General features: G+C 41.7%; 1 protein-coding gene across 1 annotated transcript in view; it reads left to right on the top strand.

The window, feature by feature from the left end:
- The window catches only part of LOC120313056 (translation initiation factor IF-2-like), a 42,095-nt gene extending 26,219 nt beyond the window's left edge, over window positions 1–15,876 (top strand). Inside the window, exon 3 of the mRNA XM_039354560.1 lies at window positions 14,897–15,876. Within this exon, the coding sequence (XP_039210494.1) occupies window positions 14,897–14,939 (43 nt within the window). The 3' untranslated portion in view covers window positions 14,940–15,876. The remainder of the gene's footprint in view (window positions 1–14,896) is intronic.
- Window positions 15,877–18,882: the final 3,006 nt, after the last annotated feature.

The raw sequence follows: 18,882 nt of genomic DNA, 5'->3' as shown, positions 1-18,882 counted from the left end.
GGTATACTATCTGGCGGCCTTCTTTGGTTTTGGACCGCAAAGCGGATCAAGTCCAACCAGAAGAGGCCAGTGCCTTTGCCGAGGGGTGCGGGTCCCTCCCTAAGGGCAGAAATGGCTGTCTGAAAGGCAGTGGCTTCCGTGGATAATAACTCTGTGCTCCACAGTTATCGTGATCTGCCCGATTGAGATTCCTAAGATTCTGGAATATGGTAAATGACGCAGTACTTTCTCCCCTGAGTTAAAGTCAGCTCCTTTTTTGTGGGCAATAATACAGATGTGGTCAGCCACTGTTCTCTTTCAGAATTCCCCTCCCCACACACCCACACACACAAGAACACCCACTTTCTTGGTTTAGCCCAGTGTTTCTCAACCTTGGCCACGTTTAGGAGGTGTGGACTTCATTGCCCAGAATTCCCCAGCCAGCAAGGACTCTGGGAGTTGAAGTCCACACATCTGAAAGTGACCACGCTTTACAAACCCTAACCCTAAGGAGTGGACTCCAAAACTTCACAAACATTGGAAGGGGATGGTGGGTGGGGGATTCTGGGCATTGAAGTCCAGACATCTGGAAGCGGCCAAGATTTTGGGACACACTAGGCTTGCCCGCAGTCCTGGGGAGTTTCTGGTTCCCCCCCCCCCCCCGCCATCTAAGTAACTACTTATTGAGATGCATCATTACACACATTGCCTTGCGGTGTCATTGTATTTTCCTGCAGATGTCTTGAGGTATTTTTTCAAGCACAAAAGGCTGTTGAGACTTGAAGTGTAGAAACAGTGCAGTGATTCAACAATACCACAGAAGGGGATGTAACTTTTGGGTCCCATTTTTTTTTAAAAAAAAAAATGGATATACTGCCATCTTGACATTAATACTCCCTCCCAAGAACTTCCCCAGTTTGTTGACGAGCATGTGACGTGTTTCCATCCCCTGTGCCTCATCCTTACCTCTTTCCCCTTTCAGGGATATTCCAGGCAAAAATATCCAGATTATCATCTCAAGAATGGGCAAAACTTTGCTTGCACTGCTACCACCTTCACTTCTTTGCCTCTAGCTCTTGGACACCAGTACTCGTAGTCCAGATAAAAAGGCCTCGTCTTTCAAGATGTTCCAATAGAAGAGAATATTTGTAACTCAGGGTTGAACTGTGGAGTCCCTGATGCTCTCTGAACTTGGTTGTTTCCTTGCAGGCGTTTCGTTGCCTGTGTCGGCAGCATCACCAGCGCACAAATGAAGTCAGCTGGGTAATGAAATGTCTGCAAGGAAACAACCAAGTTGAGAGAGTGCCAGGAACTCCACATTTCAAGGCTATAATATCCAATGTTTTTATTTTACTTTATTTGTTCAATTTACCTGCTACCCATCTCACATATGTGTGTCTGGGTGTCTCACACAATTAAATAATGCGCGACAAAAATAATTACAAATAAGCAACTAATGAAAACCATTAAAAACCAATTAAACAATTTTGTATCTCACACAGATAGATGAGTAGGAGTTGGATAAAAGCAGGAAGAATAGATAAAATATATTTGAAGTTTTCTTACTAAAATCTTCAGAGATGAAAGAATGTTTATATTCAGACATTAGCTTATCTTCCTGATATGTGAACTTCAACTCCCAGAATTCTCCACAATGACCACGTTGGCAGGGAGTTTAGAAAAAATAGAGGGCATCTGGATGATAGTTGTCAAACCATTAGGGACATTACTGAGGAGGATATTTCACCTCTGACACTCAAGTGGACTGGAGATGGAATAAGAGATAAAATCCCAGAGATAATTCCATTAAGCTTCTTAAAATTTGGAGAATTCTCTCAAAGCTCTTAGATGGTTCATCATCTCCACCCTTATTTGAAGTCTATTTTAAACCAAAATTCAGTGGAAGCTTCTGTGTTAGAGCCTGCCACAAGCAAATAAATAAAGGTGATGGATAAGACTGAACAGACCAGACCGTTTTAGTAGAGCCCAGAATATGCCTACCGAAAGGAAAAATCCAGATGGTTAAAAGCAATGAGGCATTTCACAGCCAACATGAATTTCTCCATTAGTAAATTTGAGTTGCATAAATCTTGTTTTCATTTTCTTGTTCCTTCCCTTTCTTGTTCATAATGTTTGCTTGCCCATTGTCCTCAGTTTTGTTTCAAACTTTTAGGGATGGAATAATAATCATAATTTAATTTTATATCACGCTTGTTCATACAGCCCACTATTAGTGTAGACCTCTCAAAAATTATTTTACCCTAGCTTTCCTTTTTTTAAAGCATGTCAGTATTGAAAATACATAATTTTAAAAGTCAGTATTTTAGAATTTAAGGAAGTTCTTCACTTTTAAGTGCAATAAAAGGAAATCTGATCCATTTGTGAATATATTATTAATAGCAATAATAGTAATAACGATATCAATTGTTTCTTGGCAGGCAAGTAAGTGCATATAGTCTTGATCATCCAGTTATGCTTGCCTTGCCAAGGAGGCATCATTAAATATCCATCAGGAGGGACGCAAAAGGCTTTTCCCCCCCAATAGAGCTGTAAAATTTTGCCTTCCTCAGTGAAAGCAAAATAAGGTCCACCTGTAATAACAAAGCAGGAGATTACTGTACATCTATTTTTGGTATTTTGATGGCAGTTTTTCAAGCCCTTAGAAAAACTGAAGGAGATGGCTTAGTATACATTATTTCCTCTTAAGATTAAAAACAGATTGCTCTCATAGTGAGTTTCATCAAGCATCTAAATAGATCTAGAAGTATTTAATTACTTTTGCCTTTTGCTTCCTGTTGGAACTGTTGTCACCCTTCCTTTTCCTACCTTCTTACTACATATACTTTCTCTTGAGAGCAGACAACAGAATTTAATTTTTGTTTCTCATCCAAGAAGGTCCTTCAGCTCTGGCTGGATGGTGGGGGGAATGGAGGGATTTATACTCCTTGGAGACAGCTGGTCATTTGCCTCTTTTCAGAGAGTCGTTGAGGCCACCTGGAGGCTCGCCTGTGGTCCTCAGGGTCACCTGAGTGGTGCAAACGGGGGTGGAGCCTTCTTGGAACTCTTGAAAGGACCATGTGGCGGTGTTGTATTGTACATCTTGAGTGATTATGTCTTTGATCTAGGACTGCACTGAGATAGGATGGCGTTTCCTTTAAATACCTTCACTTTGTTCCCAGCAATTTTTCTGCAGAGGTTTGAAAGAGAAAAGAATATGTTCTTCCATAATTCCCACAGGGATGTCTTGTGTCTGTGTACCCATGTGGTGTGGCTGTATTACTTTTATCATTCTCCTCTGTTCCACTGCTTCTCTTGCTGGTATCATTATTACGATTGTTACTACTTTGTTATTACACGGAGACCCTATGCCTATACTGGGAGGCAAAGATATATTTGCCATATTGAGTTATCTGCAAAAATAATGAAGGCAGGAAATAAATAAACAAGCAATCTATGGTACGCAAAGTGGGTTGCTCTCAGTACCTTTTAAGCAGAGTGAGAAGTCTCTCACTAAAATAGTGAAAAATCCTGAATGATTGGCATGCTATTCTGGATGTGAGGAAGAAAACACAGAGAGGGAATGTGCTGTTAACTTTTATTTGTAAACTGTTCAAAAATTGTATTCTGAAATTGCACAGTTATTCTGTGATTCCTGATACGTGTTATTTGCATTGTAACCACGAGATGCTCAGCGTGGCAACTTGGTTTGAGAAGCTAAGCAGGATCAGAAAGGGTCACTTCTTTGAAGGGAGACTCCAGGAAAATCCCAAAACTATTTCTATTGCTGTGACAAACTTTACATCAGTGGTTCTCAACCTGTGGGTCGGGACCCCATTTGGGGTCGAACGACCATTTCACGGGGGTCGCCAAACAAGGCTGTCCGCCACTTTTTTCCCCCTTTCTTTGGCCATACCCCTGGCACCCAGTGATGTATAAGTGGTTGGGGGTCACCACAACATGGGGAACTGTATTATGGGGTCGCGGCATTAGAAAGGTTGAGAACCACTGCTTTACATGGTCATACCCGTGACATCACCAGGAATCAAGATCTGCTTAAAAGGATGGAAAGAGATGAATAAATGGAATTCAAGTTGTCCTAATATCATTTCAGAAGGACTACATCCTTGCTAGTTTCAGTCCATAAACGTGCATTAAGATGGGGAAAAAAAGGGAACATCTGGAAAAGACCAGGAAGAATATAGTAGGATGACACTTAACAATGTTCTAGCAAATTGAGTTATTAAGTGTTTGGAATAAATCATACTCATTTTGAGCCTTGTCCAGTTTGTAAGAAGGGGTATCTCTTTCTCTGAATTTTATTGAAATGATTGCAGAGTGCTGCGAATCTGCACAGAGGCAAAAAAAAAAAAAAATCTAACAAGGTCAAAGGTCAGCATGATTTGTTGACATAAGATCAGAAATAAGAGTACATTGGAGTGAATCTGTAAGCATTTTGTAAACATGGCAGCTTCAGACTGGGAGAACAATATTTAGAGACAAGGACTGACCAACGCAGGTATGTGTGAAATCTCTCCATGTTTCCACTGTCCAGCACTCTGAGTACTACACTGCCTGAAGGATGACATGCTGTAATGCAGCCTGTGCACATTTTATTTGGCATCTTTGCTTTGTAACACATTACCTTTCACACTGAGCCACCGTTTCTCCCCTTTCTTTCTTTGGAAAGTTAGGAGTAAAGAACCAGTTAAGCAATGAAGCTGTATGAAAACATTTATATATGTATATTAAAACAGTGGTTCAAAGATACCTTGACTAAAACTTTCGGAGTCCAGACAAAATCAGCCAATGCTGCATTGACAGATAATCCAGTATTGGCAATGCCAATACTGCAAATAAAGAATCACAGAATGATTATACAACTTCAGAAAAAAAACCTTCATACTGTTCACCTGCTTGTTTAGAACGACTTATTTTATGAGGAAAGTGAAGAAAGGAACAAAGAGCAGATTTGATTTTTTTATTTCCTGTTTAGAAGGTTTTTGATCTCTTATCTGAAACTCCTCTAATTTTCCGCTGTTGCTACTTTTACAGAAAAGTAGACAATCAAATTGGATCTCAGCATTTCAGTACATTATGTTTAATCTTACTGGATATTATTCTAGATATTATTGCTTGAAAGATACAAGAGAAGCATTTTTAATGAGCTATATCTTCTGTTTAGAGTAAATGCAAGGTTAATGCATACCATTCTTAGTTTTTCATTATAGTACTCACTGGTAGTTGAGTGATTAATGCAGGTCCCTGGGTTTCCCTGCAGTTGGAAGCTGGCTAGAGTTCTTCTTGTTCAGCCCAGGGCCCAGATTTCCTGACAGTGTTTCAAGGCTTGTTTTGAAAGTGGGGAAGATTTTGTTTTAGTTATGGTATTCCTGTCATTGACATGACGATGTCATGATGGGTGTGATGTCTCTATGGCTTCTACTAGATATTTATGTAGAAATACTGACCTCATCACAAGGCTGTCAATGACACACAGCTCATAGATACAATAAATAAAGTAAATAAATAATAGGAGAAAACATTTCTTATGCACACAGTCATATTTGTAGCATTTTATAGGTGTCCGTTTTGATGATCAGTTCAATAGTTATACAAACTAAGGGGAGATGAAGTCCCAAATGGCTAGACATAAAAAAAATGACTTTTTCCCATGATGAAATTTGTCTAGTTGTTTATTTCATTTGTTTAGTGAAACTGTTATTTCTGATTAAAACAACTGATCAATTCCCTGTAAATTTTCAGTTGCAATTTTGCAGAAGTTGTCCTGAATCTGCAAATTCCCTTTGAATTTCATCTTGGTGTAGTTTGTTCCTCTGAGAGAAAAACCCATAGACATTCCTTTGTGATGGTCTTAAGAGGCCGTCAGGAATTTCAGATTGGGCATGAAATTCACTTTAAACGGATTGTGGAAGACTGAGTAATCTTACCATTGTTGGTGAGGAGATCGGACAATGCAAAGGAGTAGAAAACGTTCTTCCTTTGAAGTGTATCTTGGTTCTTTGTTCACTACATTCTTTCATGGGTGCTAATAATATGTGCTTTTATTTTACTTCTATTGTGGGAAGACTACAGCTGTGATTTTTAGCAATGGAAGAAAGGAAAGGGAGACAATATAAGGAGAGCAAGAGAATTGTTTTAATTGGGAACTGCTATATTCAGTATTTTCTACCTGATACAGAATAAGGACACCCTTAATTGGAGCTTGACTCCCGGGAACCTCCTGGTTCAATTAGCAACTGGCATCCAGCGGTTTGCCCTTGTGTTCTTCCCCCTAGTCTACAGCTTTCCATGATATGGCAAGGTCCTCCGATGCTACCCCCTCCCCCCCGCCCTTAGTTCCTGCCGTATTTTTTTGTAAATATTACAGGAGGAACTCTGCTCATTTACTGCCTCTCCATCAACCAGGGAGATGTTTTTGCATGGACGGTTCTGCAATTTTTATTTGTGCTTTTGTGCTATTTTTTGATTTTGACACTTGTTGCCCAGCAAAGAGCTGATTCTGTTTCATCCATTTCAGCTTGTTTTCTTTCTCTTTACTCTAGTCCAGACATGTCAAACACAAGGCCCGGAGGCCGGATGCGGCCTGCAAAGTGGTTTCATGTGGCCCGTGAAGTCATCCTGGAAACCGTGAGGGAACGGCCCCCGCTGCCTGGGCCCTGGCCCAGCCCGGCCGGGAGCCAATGTACAATTTTGTGGTGACCCTCTATGCTGAAACGCATTCAGTCTTAGCTCCACAAGGCCGTCCGGAAACAGCGAGGAACCAGCCCCTGATGCATCGGCCCCGCCCCCTGGGTGCATGCTGGGGAGGTGTCACCCTTTGTGAGCAATGAAGAAATGGACCATGCCTTGGCGCTTGCCCCGGTCCCCCCCCCTTCTGCCCGAGACCCTCAGATCTGTCCCACTCCTGCCCAGGTCCCCACAGGCACCCTTGACGCGAACGATGTAGAGCTGGCCACACCCACCCAGTAGGCCACACCCACTCATCCACGCCCATCCAGTAGGCCACACCCACCCATCTCCCCGAGGCAACTGCAATGTTGATGCAGCCCTCAATGAAATTGAGTTTGACACCCCTGCTCTAGTCATAAATGAAAGTTGGATATTGCTTTGGTTTTGCAGCATAGAAATAGCTTTCTTAGCTTGTTCCATTTTTATTCCAGGTATGATTTGTAGAGGACTGAATACAGGAAAGGATCCCACAGGTTGAATGCTTTCCTTCCCTAGAAAATACAACATATAAGTCTGGCGCTCTTGGCTGGCGCCTTCTGGCCTGTGGCCAGTCGTATCTTCCTGCCTGTGAAACAGCTCCCTCCGCCTTCCTTGGGACAGAGAGCTCAGGGCTGATGCGCCCCAGTTTCTGCATGCCGAATATTCTGCTCTGGGTCACCCTATCTTATTTCGATGCACCCTGGGACTGCATTTAAAATGGGTCCAAGTACATGAGTTTGATACAGGGATGTTGCGTCCAACTGAGTTTTGGAACACATCGGAGCACATGGAATTGCACATTGGGATTTCCCTAGAATTATATTTGGCTTTATTGTGTGAAGAGGACGGAAATAGCACTAAATCCATCTCTGACAGTTCTCCTTTTCCCCTAAACTTTAAATTGTTCTCCAGGATTTTAACAGAGATATGCCCATGGATGGAGTTTCAGCTCAGTTTGGGGTATTATTGTTGTTGTTGTTGTTGTTGTTATTATTATTATTATTATTATTATTATTATTATTATTATTATTATATTATTGATCATCGCACAGTCAGCCAGATGTTCAGACTGGATTTGGCATTTCTGTCTACCTATCGAGTCCTTACCCAGGACCTGGGATAGGCAGATGTGGATGTTTGATGGTATTACAGATATCGTCGCAGGATGGAAGCAGTTCCTAGTAAGGCCGCCTTTTGCAATTGACTAATAGCGAATTTGTCAATGCCAATTGTGTTCAAGTGGTGCTCCAGTTGTTTTGGGATTGCACCCAAGGAGCCTATGACTATTGGTACTACCCTTGCTTGCTTTTGCCACAGTCTTTCTATTTCTATTTGTAGGTCTTTGTATTTTGTTATCTTCTCCAGTTCTTTCTCGTTTATTATTATTATTATCATTATTATCATTATTATTATTATTATTATTATTATTATTATTATTATTATGGCATTTTAAAAAGGATGCAAAAAGTGCCACAAAAAAGCCACAGATGGCCCACCTGTGTCACTTCTGTGACTCCCCAGTCCTCTGAAAGGAAGGAACCTTTGGTCGCTTTTCTACATTTTATGAAATTTTATGGAGATTTCAGGGTGTTCACGAAGCAGCTGTGTGTCAAAAGAGTCAGGATTGCAGCCCTGGCAATTCCAATTCAACCAGAGCCCCACTCCTTTTATGCGCCTACACCTCACCCACTCAGACTTCCCACCCCACTTTTCCTTTCCTTCCCTTTCCTTTCTTTTTCCTTTCCCTTTCCTCTCCCTTCCTTTGACATGCCGTGCGCTACTTGGGGAAGACCTCTTGCTTTAAAGTAGTAAACCATGATTCAGTGGGATTTTCTTTTAGTGTGTTTTATGGATCTGGTTGTCGGCATCCTCCTGTTCCCCTCTCCCTGTGGAGTTCTCTCTTGGGTCCAAATGCTAATCGCTGCAGCCCTGTTCAAGAGCTTGGAAGCTGCTCTCCTTCCTACCTTTTGAATCCACCCCAACCAGGGAGCCAAGAAAGACCCTCTGGTCTTCCCTGCGTTGTGTGCTCCCTTACGTTCAAGTAGCACACATTGGATGGCTTACAAAACACCTCTCCTGCCTGCGAATAAACAGCCCCTGACCTCTGGACTCTAGAAGAATATCAAAGACCTTGGCAGGACATCAGACGGGTTCTTAATATAACTTTCCAGCTATTTATGGAAGCCCATCTCAGTGTTCTTTCGGGGGGGGGGGTGGGAGGGGGGGGGCTGCTGACCAGGCTGGAGTGGGGGGGGCGGCAGCTGAGAGTTTCATTCTCCTTCCGGAAGACATTTCAGCCACGCAGCCTGTGATGCACCTTGGTGTGCTTTTATAACTTAAGGAGTCCTCAGCGGAGAGAACTTGGAGCCACAGCGGGTGGAGGAGAACATCTGGAAGGGAGGAAGCCCAGGTAGCGTGCCGCTTGTGCCTTACACTCTCTCTCTCTCCCTCTCTCTCTCTCCCTCTCTCTCCCTCTCTCTCTCTCTGTCTCTCTCCCTCCCTCTCTCTCTCCCTCTCTCTCTCCCTCTCTCTCTCTCCCTCTCTCTCCCTCTCTCTCCCTCTCTCTCTGTCTCTCTCCCTCCCTCTCTCTCCCTCTCTCTGTCTCCCTCTCTCTCTCTGTCTCTCTCCCTCCCTCTCTCTCTCCTCTCTCTCTCTCTCTCCCTCTCTCTCTCCCTCTCTCTCCCTCTCTCTCTCCCTCTCTCTCTCTCCCCCTCTCTCTCTGTCTCTTCCTCCCTCCCTCCCTCTCTCTCTCTCTCTCTCTCTCTCTCTGGCTCCTCTCATTGCTACCATTGGAACCCGGCGGAGGAGACCAGCAGCCCGGGGCCACTCCGTGCCTTGCGGTGGGAAGGCGGGTGCACAGGGAGGCCACGCGTCTCTTCTCGCAAGGAGGCCGCAGTTGATTTAGCCCTTTGGGAGGGTTTTTGCAGCACAGCCATCTGCATGGAAGAGGAATTAGTCACTGAAATTGTTTAAATGCAACAAAGTCTGTTATTCCAGGATAAAAGCAAGCTATATTAAGTTAAATGGAACATACTGCTAAGTGGGTGGATGGGGAGCTTAGGCTGTGGGCTTAAATTCTGATAGCTTGAGCACTAGGATCATAAAATGCTATATTATCCTTCCAATTTTTTTTAAAAATAGTTCTCCGTTATAATTACATAAATATATGCCCATCTTACTAATTTTCTGGGGGCGTAAGCAACGTTATACTAAGCACAGAAAAAGATGAAGCTGCAGTTTTGAAGGAAATGAAAGGCAGGCAAACAAGAAAGGAATCAGAAATTTAATTAAGCACCAAATTTATTTTATACCAACATCGCTCAGAATGACTTGTCCGTGCTTTTATCCACGCAAGGTAACCATTTGTACTTAAAAGTAAAAGTATTTAAGTATTTTAAAATACTGCTTTCTTTGGTAAGGGGGTGTGAGTAGCTTTCTATGACATGGAAACTTAATTGCACTTGTGGCTGAACCATAAATTTAATTTTGTAACTTGACTTTCCTTGATTAATTACTATAACTAATATAACTAGCATAGGTATATGCTAGTTAGGCAGGTGTTGTTTAAAAACTTTAAAGATATCATTGCAGGATGTGAGCTGTTCCAAGTAAAACTGCCTTTTGCAATTGATTGATAGGGATCTTATCTCTGCTGATGCTGTTCAAGTGGGGTTCCAGATGTTTTGGGATTGCACCCACCGTATCTGTGCTTTCTTTTGGCACAGTCATTCTATTTGCAGGTCTTCGAGTTTTGTGATTCAAAGCAACTCAGAGCAGGACAAGAAATCATGGTTGGAAGTTTACAAAAGAGAGATCCAAACTAGAATTAGGGAGATTTCCTGACAGTGAGGATGACTAACCAGTGGAACAGCTGGCCTCCAGAAGTTGTGGATGCTCCATCACTGGAGGCTTTCAAGAAGAGACTGGATGGCCATTTGTCCAGAATGCTTTAGGGTCTCTTGTTTGAGCAGAAGGTTGGACTAGAAGACCTCCAAGATCCCTTCCAGCTCTGTTATACTGGAATGGAATGGAATGGAATAAGCTCACCAGTTCGATCAGAATTATTAGCTAAGTGAACTTTACACCAAGGCATCAAGAGATGCTTGTTTGCTTGCATCCCTTCCAACATATTCTAGAAAGATTATAATTTATATAAATTGAAATTTTAATTTAATTAATCATTGGGGGGAAAGCTATATATATCTTAACTTCCAAATGTCCACCACAGATTGACGTAATTTATGACATTTGTGTAAATCACAGAATCGGTGCTTTTAGATGATTTGTGACAGTTTTCATCATTTGTATAATTACAGAAAAGACCTAAAAATGTCATTTGCATAATTATTCAAATGACCTAAAGACGTCAGTTGCACAGTGACATAAATTAAAACATATCATGTAAATTATGGTAGTTCTCCAGATGGACTTATCTGTAAATATGTGGGTGCATTATAAATGAAAATTTGATCCATTGTATCTCATATTTTTTAAATTGATTTCACTGCAATGTCAAATAAGTGTAGTGCCGTCTATGGGTTATCATCAAAGTCACTTTTTAATGTCTTAGTAGTGGAATTGATTTAATCACGACTCTCAGCCGGAAAGAATGCCAAACAGATTCACGGAGTTAAAATCCCAAAATTATCTTGAGAGGTTTTTTGATGTAGACTCTTTGGGTTTAATGTAGGAAAAATTATAATATAATATTGAAGACATATCATTAACTAAAACAGGTGGGCTTTCTTTTCTATGGAAAAGATATCTGATTGATTAAAATATGTATCTTCTAGTTTTAAAATCCACAAATAGGAAAGAGGAAGAAAATCAGAAGTCAATAACTTGAAACGTGTCTCCACCGATTCAGCTTGCTTAACTGCAGCCTTATCTTGAATTAGTTTCTAGTTAGGACAGCAGTTCTATTTATTACAGTATTTTAAAGATGACAGGATTGAAAGCTAAAATCATCTGACTTGCATATCGGTTGACATTTTCAGGGTTAGATGTTATATTGCTAAATATTATAAAATAATGTATTCGTCAGATATTGCCATAAAGATAACCGGACTGTAATAAGAGATTGTTTAATTGCTAAGAAGGTAAAGGTGTTAGAACTGTTAGGATTTAATACGTTAAATTAATAGAATAGTCGTTTAGCTGGAGTTGATTAATCAGAAGAGGCAAATTTGCATTGACCAAGGTCATTTTAATCCTGAAGCCACAACGTAATAACCACCTTTGTTTGTTGAGTGAGGTCATTCTGGTTCTGATGTGCTGGAAATGGAGAAGGAAGTGTTGAATATGAACTTATTTTCTAAATGTCAACTTTAGTTTATTAAAATACGAAGAAGGTTTTCTCTACTTAGTGATGTCATGACCCCCACAAAACAATAGAAGTGCGACTCCTCGTGAGCCAATTGAACACTTCACTGGGCTGATAGCCCTGTGAGAAATAATCATACCTCTTCCCCAAAGTTATGTGACTTGTGTCATAATGTCTTCAGTTAGGCTTATCTTTAACAGCTCTATTAGTAGACGAATCATAGTTACCTTTTCTCTTCCGTGCATTTCAAAAGTTTAAAATTCAAAATAACAGATAAAAAACACTAATCCCACTTACATGCATTCTGCGGGTGCTCCAAGATGATAGATACACCGCTACATGGCAAACCAGAAGTTGCTGTTCAATCAAGCTACTTCTGAGAGATGGCCCATAGGCTTAGCCATCATTCAAGATGCCCTCTTGACTTTGCTCGTGTGATCCTGTTATACACCTGGCAGGTGATAATAGGGATGAATATGTTAAGATAAGGTAAGATAAGATAAGATAAGATAAGATAAGATAAGATAAGATAAGATAACTTTTATTGTCATTTTTATACTGTGGGCACGATGGCGCACATCAAAAATGAAATTTAGCTGCCCGCTCTCAAAGTGAGAGATACATGACGCACACACATGACATACATGACGCACACCTAAACATACTATGACCAACATATGTATAGACTCACATCCCTACATATACGTAGCAAATAAATATTAAATATTGTTCATCTTGAATATATAATGGAAGGAGGAAGCTTGAGAGTTCGCAAGGTTAATGCTGTATGGAATGAAACTCTGGCTGAATCTGGATGTTCTGCTTTGGATACCACGAAACCTCCTCCCAGAAGGTAACAAGGAAAACAGGTCGTGAAGAGGATGTGTATTGTCCCAGACAATCTTATGGACCCTGCTCAAGCAGCGCTTCTGTGTTATGTCCTGGATGGGAGGGAAGGAGCTGCCAATCATCTTTTCTGCCATCCTCACCACTCTCTGCACCGCCTTCCTGTCTGAAGCAGGGATGCCTCCAAACCAGACTGTGATGCTGTATGACTGGACCGACTTTTTAAACAAGGAGTGGATCTCTCCCTTCAAGTTGCTTACGGCCTCTTGAGGGATCATGGCACACAGTTTGAGAGCCCAGATCTAGAGGAGCTGGAAACTTTCTCAGTTTTGCAAAATCGGATGGGATTAAGGTGGGAGGATGTCTTGTTGATAAGCTGACAAACCTAAAGTGATAGCAACCGTAGCAACAGCGCTGTGCATGGCTCAGAAGACTTCTGAGGAAATTCTACTGACTGAACAGGCCAGTAAAAACTAACGTGTGAGAGATGATGGAGAGAGGCTGAAAGGAAGCCGAAAAGAGCAGTAGGCATGAACAACAATCAATGTTTTGCAAAAATGGGAAATAGTATAGACAAAATGGTGGTTCTACAGAATGAGATATGAAAGGCCATAAGCTCTTGAACGCTTCAGATTGTTGCTGGCGAAGGAAAGAGAAAAACAGAATTTTCATGTCTTCTGCAGGGATTTGACGGTCACGGAAGAAAGAAATGGTGAAAGAGGCTTGCAAATATTCTTGGAAAACTTAGGAGACTTCCAGATTTTCCACCATATAAAAGGTGGAATCATGTTTGGGGCTACAGCCAATACTGAACTTGGAGATTCCAGATGTGGAAAAACTGAAGTGGGAGCTTCCAGAAGATTATAACCAGACTTGGAAGCCATGCCTTCAGCGAACAGCTTCTACTTACAATGAGAATGGAATATTTTTTATAAACTTTAACAATTTTCTTCTTATGGATATTACTCATATTTCCCAGAACTGAGAAAAGCATTGAAGACATGGGAAATATCTTCAAATCTCAGCCCGTGAATTAATCTGAAATGTGCCTAATTTTAATTCTTTAAGGCTTTTAGGACAGTGTGTGGATAGTTTTTACACAACGTTGTTCTCAATACACCAGCTGGAGATTTTGCTTCAAGGCTGCCATAAGGGCCACTTCAACCCACGTGAAGAAGGGATTGGGATAGATGCAGCAACATATCATTCTGATAGATTATTTCAGATCAGACTCCTTATTTACTTATTTATTTTTCTTCCACTGTCATTTTTGAGGGAAGAATCACCATTAAGATCCATCAAACATGAAGGATCAAAGAAGCTCCCTACTAGAAATGTTATAATTTTGTTCTCCTATCCAAACATCTGGTAACCATATTTTCTTAAAGGGATTATTTACTGCAAGAAGTTGGGAGAAGTATTTTTTTGGCAAGAAGTTTGGCTGGAGGCCCACTTTGGATCAGGTATTTATTCCAGATAAACTCCTCCTTTCCTGAAAAAAGGACAACTTAAATATCTCTTTAAAACAGTGTAGGATGTAATTTGACTCAGAAAATACATTTTATATGTGCCTAGATCAATCTCTGGCAAATCCTTGTTATCTGATGCAGTGAGGTTTACTTAAATTAGCCTGGCATAACATTCGGAGGCCTTTATAGATGTTAGTCTGAAACTAACAATTTGAAAGAGACACTTCCTGCTCCAATGCTAATATTATTTTAAAATCATGAATATTTTTGCACTTGTTTTTACATAAATGTGTCCTTCAATTTGAAAGATAAGGCTTGCTCAGCTTTACGCAAAAAAATTCATAACTGATCAAAAATGTAGTAAAGAATCTTGGTTTTTTTCCATTTCATTGTTTTGGGAATAACGAGGATGCTGTGTTTTGAATATACTCTGGAATGCAAACAGTTATAAATAATCTATAACGTAAATTCTTTGTTAATATTCTAAAAAAGAAAAAAAAATCACAAGAAATGAATCTTTTTACCATCTCCCAACCCATTTTTTTCCTTTTAGGATATCCATTTTTTTCCTACTTTTTGATGATCAACCCCAGTAACGAGACCACGTTATGCCTTATGAAGGATCTGTTCTGGAGTCAGGTAAGTCAGCTGTTATCTGGAGGTTAGGATTCAGAATATTCCTAGTTTATTAACATTATTTGTAAAGGTAATGCATTTATGTTTTATTACATTTGCAAATCGCCCAGTTAATAGGACTCCTGGCAGTTAAAAGAAATTAAAGAAAAGAAATAAGCTTTAATAAAGCTACCAGGAATTAATTACCAGAGGCAGTCAATAAAGTAGCATTGAGAAGATGACACAACTTCAAGATAATAAACCCAATTTGTATTTTTAGGAGGTAGGTAGATGGATAGGTAAACATTATTACTGTTTACCTGCTGGAACTCTCCTTTATTCTTTATTCTTTAATAAATTTCAATAATGTTCAAGCAATCTTGAAAGTCTGGCCGAGAGGGAGGCGCTTCCCTCCTCCTAAATCAAGTAGAGCCAAGGTGAGCCATCTTGAATTTCCCCCTCGCTTCTTCCTTCCTTTGTGGGCTGAGCTAAGGCGAACATAAGGGCAGCTGGATGCATTTTTCTCTACAGTTTGTTGGCAAATTTCTGTAGGGCAGATTTATGAGGTTTAGAATAGAATGACACCGTTGGAAGGGACCTTGAGGGTCTTCTAGTCCAACCCCCTGCTCAGGCAGGAAACCCTATATACCATTTCAGACAAATGACCGTCCGTTCTCATCTTAAAGCCTTCCAGCGTTGGCGCATTCACAACTATCATAGGCGCCATCATGCCAGAATCGGCAGCAATGGGTAGACGGCTAGTTTCTCTTACTCTGATTTTGTAAGCGAAGATTTTATAGAATCAAATCAATAAACCTACATGAGCAACTTAAGCCCTGGTGGCAAAGCTTGGTGGACTGACTGTGTCTGGGCAGAGATGCTACGTACGTTTGTCTGGATGGGGAGCCCAAGGAAGTCCCAGAGATGTAAACTAGACCAGGGGTAGGCAACCTTGGCTCTTTTATGACTCATGGACTTCAACTCCCAGAATTCCTGAGCCAGTCCATGAGTCATAAAAGAGCCAAGGTTGCCTACCCCTGAACTAGACCAAGAAGTTGGAAGTGGCATGAGAAATAGAGAATGTCAACCCGCTTTTAGATTGTTGTTAGATTAACGGGGGAGTGGGGGTCGGCAAGGGGAGTCGCTTCAAAATCTCAAAAAAGTAAGCAGGGTGAGATGCGGTTATTATTTGAATGGGTGACCAGGAAATCAGCAGAACATACTGAAAAGTAAAGCTCAAAGTCCCAGAAGAAGGCAAGGGGTAAGAGCTTGGTGTATGGCCAAAAACTCTCTCTGGCTTTGTTACCTGAAGGCGACTTTATTTTTCTTCGCCTCCCTTTGTGCCTGTTGCGAGAGTCAGCCCAGTTAAGGATATTCTCACCTTCCTTCCCATGTCGTTGGTTCTTGCTTTACTGTTCCAAGCAGGATCAGCCAGCAGCGGGAGTCTTAACAGTTTTTGACAAAGATACAAATTGGTTTCTAAAGCAACTCTACAGAACATGAGCAGCATCAAGTATTTCTGCGACAGTGTCTTAGGTCATACTTAAAGCATAAAAATTAACATTTAAAATGTTAGGAAAAGCTGTGAATGAAAACAGATGCATCTTTGGATCCTTTTAAGAAAAAAAAATGTGTATAATAAAAGATCCCACAGAGCAGAATACTGCGTTACAAACACAAAAAGCAAAATGGAATACAAAGATGTTTTAAATCTGCTGTGCTAAACCATTCATGGGGAATTCATTTGAAATTAAATGTATCAAAGCCCAATGGATGTACAAAATAAACAGCCTGGTATATCTTGCATTTGATCTGTTTGTTGCTATGAAAATATTGACAAAAGGCGAACGAATGGGCTTCATTTAGTTTTTATTATACTTGGCCAGCTCTGGGACCTTTTTTCCAAAAGGCAACACTCTTCCCAAATGTGAAGTTAACACATTCGCTGCAGGTCTGAATCCAAAGGCCAAACGCCGCCCTGACTTCGAGAAGTCAGACGTAGAAATTGCGACTCTGTGAAAAATACGCCCATTGGAATTTCCTGAAGTTGTGTTTCTTTGCCTCTGAATGTTATCTGAGTTTCTTGTTGTTCTGTATGGAAAATGTCCTACTTGATCAACAGCCTGGAGGACTAACCAGTTGTGTTTGTGGTTGATCAGAGGGCTGATCCATACTCCCGCCCTGGCCTTGGCACAGAAATTGCATTGCCATTTTTTGGGGGGGGGCTCAATCATGAAGCCACTATCCTTAGCCTTACGGAGGGACGTTGATCTATCTTCTATATCTCCCACATCACTCCATACCTTTCCTACATGAAACAGTCACCTGGAGTTTTGTTTGTGTTTTTGGAGACATAGGAACATTGATATTCCAGAAGATTAATAGAACCATGTCAAGATCAGTATTCTCAAGTTCAGCAATCCAACAGAATGAAATTTAATATGGAGAAAAGTAAGGTTTTGCAGCTAGGCAGGAAAAACCAAAGGCACAAGTAGAGATTAGGCAAAACCTGGCTCAAAAACAGTAGCTGTGAGGGGGGCCTTGGGGTCCTAGGGGACGGTCACTTAAATAGGAGCCAGCAGTGTGCGGCGGCAGCCAAAGAAGCTAACACAATCCTTGGCTGTATAAACAGAGACATAGAGTTGGGATTGTATTAACTGTTAGCACCACTTTATTAACTGCTGCACCCAGTTTTGTCCCTGCACTGCAGGAGAGACATTGAGACTTTGGAGAGGGTGCAGAGAAGAGCAACTAAGATGATTGGAGGCCTGGGGGCTTATACATATGAAGAACGATTGCAGGATTTGGGTTTGGCCAGTCTAGAGAAAAGAAGGACGGGGTGTGTGTGACATGATAGCAGTATTCCAGTATTTGAGGGGCTGCCACAAAGAGGAGGGGGTCAGTTTATTTTCCAAAGCACCGGAGGGCAGGACAGGATGGAAACCAATCAAGGAGAGGATGAAGGAGAAACCTCCTAACAGTGAGGACAATCAACCAGCGGAACTGCTTGTCTTCAGAAATCGTGGGTGCTCCATCGCTGGAGATTTTTAAGAAGAGGCTGGACAGCCCTTTGTCTGAAACGGTCTAGGTTCTCCTGCTTGAGCAGAGGCTGGACTGGAAGACCTCCAAGGTCCCTTCCAGCTCTATTCTATTCTGAAACAAAGCAAGCAGGAGGTTGCTCTTGACTGAGATGATTTCAGATGCAGTGAGCAGGAGAGGTGGGGGAGCCCAGAGTCCTTCCTTTCTCTTACTTGGCCAAGAGGCAGGTCAGACACCCAGAGGGCCCTGCGGGAGCTTCGGCAAAGGGGCTGAATGCTGCTTCTAGATCTCCCTTGGAACCGCCTCCTGATGGCTCTAAAGAAAGGATAGGAAGTGGGGAGGAGGGGGGGGCTTGCCCCGTGGCTCAGGGAAGTAGGAATGCAGGAGTAGCCCCAGTTGTCTTGGGGGAAAGCTGGGTCGGCTTCTCGTGGCTACCAAGAAAGAAGGTGAGGCTTTCTGGAGGGCAGAAATCTGAAAGGTCACCGGACATTGCCCCAAAGGGCCTATGGATGGACGGAGGGAGTAATGAACTGATGGAGCCATGGATGAATAACAATAAGCTGAAGCCCGTCATGAGTGACGGATCTGACCCTCCAGCCAGCACATCCAGTTCAGGCCCTTCACGCTTCATTTCTGCAAAGAACTTCCTGGTGATTCTGCAACAGATTCCACCTTCCTCCTCCTCCTCTCCCAGAAAGCAGCCTTCAAGTGGGATTGTTGTTGGATGCAGAGCTCAAGTTCTAAAGGCTCCCAAAAGCCTGTGAAAAATATTACTCTCCCCCCCCTTCTGCCCCCCCCCAAATACCTGAGATGTTTTGAAAGTTGCTGGCGGAGGCAAAGAGTTTAATCCAGCCTTGGGTGCGTTTCAGAGTTTCTGAAAGTTTA

This window comes from Crotalus tigris, unplaced genomic scaffold (assembly GCF_016545835.1).
Source record: "Crotalus tigris isolate CLP2741 ecotype Arizona unplaced genomic scaffold, ASM1654583v1 scf7180000018563.1161478300:1536566, whole genome shotgun sequence".
In the NCBI taxonomy this organism is placed as follows: Eukaryota; Metazoa; Chordata; class Lepidosauria; order Squamata; family Viperidae; genus Crotalus; species Crotalus tigris.
This window is presented reverse-complemented; position numbering and strand designations above follow the sequence as displayed.